This window comes from Chionomys nivalis, chromosome 26 (genome assembly GCF_950005125.1).
Source record: "Chionomys nivalis chromosome 26, mChiNiv1.1, whole genome shotgun sequence".
Classification (NCBI taxonomy): domain Eukaryota; kingdom Metazoa; phylum Chordata; class Mammalia; order Rodentia; family Cricetidae; genus Chionomys; species Chionomys nivalis.
This window is the reverse complement of record NC_080111.1, coordinates 10,742,110-10,749,026: the sequence shown is the minus strand read 5'-3', so window position 1 is coordinate 10,749,026 and position 6,917 is coordinate 10,742,110. Positions and strand designations below refer to the sequence as shown.

At 47.4% G+C, this 6,917-nt stretch overlaps 1 protein-coding gene across 1 annotated transcript in view; it reads left to right on the top strand.

Moving 5' to 3' along the window:
• The first annotated feature begins 2,532 nt into the window (after positions 1–2,532).
• Lama1 (laminin subunit alpha 1) overlaps positions 2,533–6,917 on the top strand; it is a 116,169-nt gene continuing 111,784 nt past the window's right edge. The window contains exon 1 of the mRNA XM_057758732.1: positions 2,533–2,632. Within this exon, the coding sequence (XP_057614715.1) occupies positions 2,551–2,632 (82 nt within the window). The 5' untranslated portion in view covers positions 2,533–2,550. The remainder of the gene's footprint in view (positions 2,633–6,917) is intronic.

Sequence of the window (6,917 nt, the reverse complement as noted above, 5' to 3'; positions counted from 1 at the left end):
TTTGGATATCCATCCAGATACTGAGAAACCTTGTTTAAAAGAAAACACTGAAGCGAGGGCTAAATATGTAAATGGATATAACTAAGGGAAGCTGTTCTGATTGAGTTGGAAAAATGTCAATTAGGGCTGCAACCTGGGGAAAGACTCCGTTTTTCTTTTTCTTTTATTTTTCTTTTGAAAATGATTCTCCTAGAGTAGCAACCTCATTATTTAATTAAGACTAATGCATCTGTGCTTTTAATTGTAAGATGGGCCCTCTGTGGGACAAACAGGGTTGATTTGCTTTTGCTAACTGCACAGGGAAAGCCTGGCCGCTCTAGCTATAAAGCACAGAGTAGCAAGGCTAGGTCGCCTTTATAACAACATTAACAATAACAACATGCCTGATGAGGATAATGTTTTATTTCTTGAATAACATCGCAGCCCAGGTAGTAAGGTGGCTCTTGCTGCATGGTGAACCCACTCTCATGGGATTGGAGGTGATTTAGGCATTTTCCAAGTATGGTAAAAAGTGGAAAAGTCTGTGCTATGAACTTTTATAAAACATTTGGAATTAAGATGCTATTTTCATTCCATTTTCTCCCAATGCGTTATTATGACTTCCTCTCTTGCCGAAACATTGCTGCCTGATTCTGAGCAGTGGTAAATCAGGACCCGTGACTCCTGATGCTTCCTGTCTGCTCTGCTCCCTGACTGACCCCGGCCTGGAAAGCACTGCCTAAGCTCCCTGTCCATTGCTCAGGCACCAGGTGTGACTGACCTGCAAGCTGCCTTTGGAGGAGCTAGGGTTCAGGAAATTTTCTGGAATTTTGGGCCTAAAATCTGGTCCTCTGGCATGTCAGTGGCATGAGGTGTAGGAAACAGGGCTAGATATCAGATCTGAACTCTAGCCCTGGACCTAACGAGAGCCGGTAAGACAGGCCTGAACTCACTTCCTTCTCTCTTTCACGGGAGAGCTGCTAACTGCTCCCCGTAAACACATAGGCAAAAGTCACATAGAACATGTAGACGACAGAAGTCACAGGTGACTGTATGCGAACGTGCTTTAGGAGACCCTATGCGTGTATGTAACATAAGCCTAGGCAGACAGTTATTTCCATGTAAAAATAGTTGTGACATTCTAAATGTTTAATGTTTGAATAATTGCTTTTAAGTACTTAATTTGCCTAATAATTTATTTAACAATTAGGTATTCGCTTTAATATGGAAATAGTTAAGAAGCCCTGGATTTAAATCGAGTGACGTGCTGAGTGGCGTCACTGAGCAAGAGTGTGCTTTTTTTTTTCCTATGTGTGTGAATATTCTGCCCGCGCGTGTGCACCCACACCACGTACATGCTTGCTTAGTGCCTGCAGAGGTCAGAAGAGGGACTTAGGTCCCTGGAACTGAAGCTAGAGATGATGTGAGCCTGAACTGAAGTCTGACCTCTGCAAGAGCAAGTGTCCTAAACTGCCAAGCCATCTATCTAGCCCCCCAGGGTATTTTTTTTTTAAAAGGACAAACTCTACAGGCCTGTTTTGTACTTCCTTTTAACAAATAATAACCATACATGCTATACTCATTAAATTTTACTCATTAAGTGGCTAAGGACCCATGCTTAGAAGCAGTGGAATTGGTAGAAGTATCAAATTAATTTAGACAAGTGGCTATAAAAATGATCTCCCTCTAGGAAAGAGGAAATAATGCTGAGATTACACAAGGCATGATATACGCTATATGCTTATATTGTGGAAATGTGTTATGAATACTTTTGCGAGGAAACTAAATTCATTTTTTTTCTAGGATTGAAAGTAGTTTTTACAAAATCAACGTTGAGACCTGGAGTCCCCCCTTTCTTCAATAGCAAATATACATACTGATAAAGTCACTCGCGACCATCTGTGCCTTTAGGAAACAAGTTATTACTCATTTTTTTGAAGGGAAAAAAAAAACAGAACCCACCCAAAACCAAAACCTTAAGAGCTTCCTCTGAAGGCACAGGGTTCCGCAAAGACGGATTGTGTTCTGATAATAGTTTTACGGCCCGGGATTGGCCAAGACTGCACAGGTCCAACAGGCAGATTAAGGGTCAACAGGGCAAATACTTTCTTGAAATCCACCGTCCAGAGCCAGGCTTAGCAAAAAGTCTCTTCTCTGAGGCTTCTCTCTCCACTTCCAACTGGACCCTGCTGCTGAAACAGCTCACCCCAACTGGAGCCTGGGGGTCAGAGTGCCACCTGGGAGAGACACCACCCTCTAAAGAAGGACCTGGGAAAGACAGGGAGCCCCCTTCGGGGAAGGACCCCCAGGAGGACCAAGGCAGGGCGGGGCTCCCCTGGAGGACAGACCCTCCCCGTGGAAGGATCCCAGCAAAGTAGGGCGCCTCCTGGGGGAGGGACCCCGGGAGAGATAGGGGCGGGGAGGGGCGGGGCGCGGCTAGGTCAGCGGGGGTGTGTCCGAGAGGCCTGCGCACCAGGCGAGGGTCGGTCTGGGAAGCGCACACTTGCGCGGTGCCAGCGAGCGAGCGTGGACGCAGCCTTTCCCAGGAGCGCAAGGAGCGGCTACGGCGATATGCGCGGGGGCGGTACGGGAGCCGCGCTCCCGGCGCTTCTGGCCTCGGTGCTCTGGGTCACCGTGCAGAGCCAGCAGAGAGGTGAGCCCTGCGACCGGAACACGGGTGACCCGCGGGTTGGGGAGCGGGAGCGTGCGGGTGGCGCGGGACAAAGCGCCGAGCTCCGGCGTGGGGTGGGCGCACGCACCCTGGCGCAGCGCGGACCTACTGCGGGCCGCACGGTGCTGGGACGTCGTCCCCAGAGGACGCTGGTGCTCCCGGAGCCTTCGGCTTTGGTTTCCTCTGGTTCCAGGCGGGGCGGGTGGGGGTCGCCCGCTTTCTAGTTTCTGCGGGACCTTGCGTTCCAGCAATGCAGTGAGTGAGTGGCGAGAGTGGAGTATCGCGGAGGAGAGAAGGGCCATAGACTTCTCACCCAACACCTGAGTGGTTGTGACTGGCGGGGACCTCCAGGCTGGTTGCTGATCCTGGAATGAATGGGAACAGAGTTCTCCTGCTTTCTCCTCATTGTCCTGTGCTGCGGAGAGAGAGAGGGAGAGACCCTGATAGGAGAAAGGCGGGCTCCTCTGGGTCCGGGGTGGTCTAGTGGGAAAAGACTGATGGAGAAGGGGTCCCAAGGTCAGCCGTCCTGGGCGACTGGAGCGCGCATATGGTATCCAGTTCGCAGATGTGTTCTCTGAAGCGTGGTCTTTGTGTAGTCCTTGAGTGACCAAATGGACTTCCCACGCGTGTTTACACATGAGGTGGGGAGAGGCGCTAGAAAGGACGGAGAGAGTGTCCTCTCTGCGTGAAATCAGTAGCTTTTTTTGTTTGGGGACAGAACCCAGCCCAAAGTGAATTTTCAGTGGGTGCAGAGGGTGGGAGGTGGAGGGAGAGCGAATTTGCTGTGCCACCCAGAGTTGTCCTCGGGCTTATACTTAGCTAGCCAGTCACAAATGTTTGCTGAAAACATCTCAATGCATGCAACAAGTGACAATGAGTGTGTTCCCACACATACTGCGCTCTAAGAGCGCAGGTTAAAAGTAGAAGGCCCGATTGGAAATGCCCTCGTGAGAAAATGTGTGTTTGGGCATTGTGCAGAGCTGCGAGCTATGCAGGCCGTGAGCATCCCATTCATTCATTCATGCATTCATGATGAAAGCGCTGGACCGAGCTGGAAACACAGCCTTGAATAGCCAGGCGGCTGCTCAGCTCCCTAGCGGAGCGAGCGGGGGCTGGGAGAAGGGAATTTACATAAGTTATCAGGGAAAGAAAGAGCCAGCCTTCGGGAGGGAAGCCTTTGACTCTGAGAGTCCAACTCCTGTCTGTGAGGTTGTTGAAAGTGACTAAATCACGGTTCCCACAGGGTGGGGAAAGCAGCTTGCCTCGGTTTATTGTTTCAAGAAATTGAAAGTCTTAATTGAAGAGGTGCTCTGAATGCTTTCCGCTCCCCCCAGGGCTGGGCGCCTGGCCTGGGTGGTTATGAATGGTGTTTGGAGAAAGTGGACTGCACGGGGCTTTCCTGCTTTGAGATGCAGCAGAAAGCTGTCTCCGGCACAGCCTTTGAATCGCTCCTGTCTAGTCTGTTTTTGCCAATCCATACCTTCCCTAATGAGCATCCTTGAGAATTTTGTTCCCTGTGCGTGGCCTGGATGGTTGGGGAGATGGTATGACAACATAATAAAATAATCCTAACCTATAAATCATCCATTTAATTAACTAGCTCTGGGATGTGAGTGTGTGTGTATGTGTGTGTGCTGTGATGTGCTGTGGTGTGGTCTGGTGTGTGTGTGTGCTATAGCTCGCCTACTCTCACTCATAACATTGCCCTGATTGGTCTTAAAAGTATGGGTTCAAATCATTCCCCTGCCTCAGCTTTCTGAGCAGCTTGGACCATAGGTACTAACCACGCCTAGTGGGGTGCCTGTAGTTTTGAAACCGATCACAGTTCTAAAAGTGTTAGAACATTAAACAATTCCTATCATTTCCACGGGGACTATTTTATAACTGTGCCTCTGGCTGAGATGGAAACTTTGAAGTGAGTTGTTCTATAAGTATTGGATAATAAGTGTTGTGTTTCTAGGACTGTGGGTGTAGCTCAGTGGTAGAGTGTTTGTCTAGCGTGCAGAAGGCCCTAGGTTCAAACTCTAGCACAGCCCAAATGAATGCCCAAGCTATGTTTCTTAAAATAATGTGCTAACTTCAGAGCTGGCCACTGCAGGTACAGGAGAAGACCTAGGGGCAGAGTGCGCATTTCGGTCAGTGGTGTGTTCGTTTTAGCAGGCGTACGCTTACTCTGTGCTGTGCTCCACGAGCTGATTTCAAAGACGCTGCTTCCCTTTCTGAGGCTGTATTGTCACTGAGGCAGTAAAATGTCACTGTAAGGTAACAAGGAGGCTGTGCATATTTAAAAATGACTAACACCCCCATCCATGAAGCCTGTGCTATCAGCTCTCTCTTTGCTTTCCTAGAATTCATGTATAAAGCCTGTGTTTTTAGTTAATCTTCTGTATTGACTACAATGTCTTGGGTAGCTCTTAGAATTGTGTTGTTCCATTAGCTAGCACAATTAAGTGTGTGTGTGTGTATGCTTATTTATTTCATGATAATGATTCTTGAAGCACCATTTCATTCATAAGGTCCTATGGACATTCTTTACGATTTACAGTAACTTCATTGGCAAGTGATGTAATTAATACCTTATGCCTTTAGGTACCAAATTCTTCAGCATCACGACTCACTAGGTACATCACTTATACTTAGTTTTACTCTCTGTAAAATTAATGTAGGAAAAGAGTTCACGAGTGTACTAAATACAGCTAGGCCATGATAAACATTATGTGTGCCATTGTTATGAATACTGTTATTACTCTTATCTACAGAGTTATGTGGGGAAGGCTCCTTCCAAACTATATTGTCTCTATACTGTTCTAAAACTATCGAAGTTATGTTTGAATCAAATCGTGCTGGGCGCAACTGTTCAGATGTATCGTTCTGATTGGCCTTGGCAGTAGTTCTGCTTCCTAACCTTGGTGACAGTCCATTCCCATCCTGTCTCCACCCTCAGCCCTGCTATAATCTTTCTTTTTCTGGAAAGACTAGCTTGAGAACACTTGCCTTCCCTGCTTGGATTTCTTTCCCATTTCCTTGATGCTCGTGAGGTAGCTACTGAGTCAGGCTCCTTCTGTGGCATGCCCTTGTCTCTCCTTATATGTTCCCAGACCCACCTTTCCAAACATGCTACCATGGTGCTGTGTCACACTGGGGTAAACCCAGGAGGCTGGAAGGCACCCTGGCCTACTTACTATCTCACGGCTGAGGGTCTTAGGCAAACCTATACCTGTGCCAGGCTAACCAGTGTCCAGGAACGAATAAGAAATGTTCTGCCAGTCTGCCTGCTGTCTGGGTTCTAGAGACCTGGAACTCTTGCATGCCTTCTGCCTCAGACTCCAGTGTTTCAAAGTGCACTAAGGGATACATAAGAAACGACTGGTAATGGACTTGGTCACTCCCTTTCGAGATGGCCACTGCCTGCTATTTCTTGGCTGTCCTCACATTGCGGTTCCTCCTTGGAATGCTTCAATGCAAACGGTTTGTAAAAATTGCTTCTTAAAAGTATGGGTTCAAGTCATTCCCCTGCCTCAGCTTTCTAACGTGTGCACTTTTAAATTGCTACCTTTGAGCTTGTCCTTGGACAGACAGGTGTTACCAGAGCAGTGTTTTCTAGAGCTCTCAAAGTTTAATACGGGATTGTTGCTTTAGACTACTTCTCAAGGTACTGTTCCCTGTATTGCTAATGGGCTTCGTGTTTTCTTTCCTCTTGGTCGTAAGGAATTGATTGACACATATTTGAGGCTTTTTCTGGCGCAGAGAAATGACAGCATGGCAACTCTAAGGCAGACAGGATGGCTTAGTTTTCTGAAGAAGTTATTGCTAATGAAGAAAGCTAAGCCTGCCTTGTGAAGGCTGAAATTATCAGGAGCCAGCCACCAGAGAGTGTGGAAGCTACACCCCGAGCTGTAGTGTTTTGTGGGTTCCATTCCTCAGCAGTGTATGCATGAGCTAGAAGATATGGAGAGCTTGTTTACACCCTTGTCAGGACTTCCTTAACTTGCTTCTTTTCTAGTATAATAATATGCATCCCCAGACAACTGAGCAAATCAATGCATCGCAAAATTAATGAGCAGGAAAAAGCCTCTCTGTATACGTCGTTTAGTTAAGGTCATGAACTTTGGTTCTGTTGGAGCTTGCCCGTCAGGTAGCTATTTCAGCTTAAAGCACCACACACCAGCTGGGTTCATTGCTTTTTTTTTTTTTTTTGTCCTTTATAGAAGGGGTGACAGTCACTGCTCAGAGTAAGCATTTACTAATAAAGAACAGGGAATCCTTC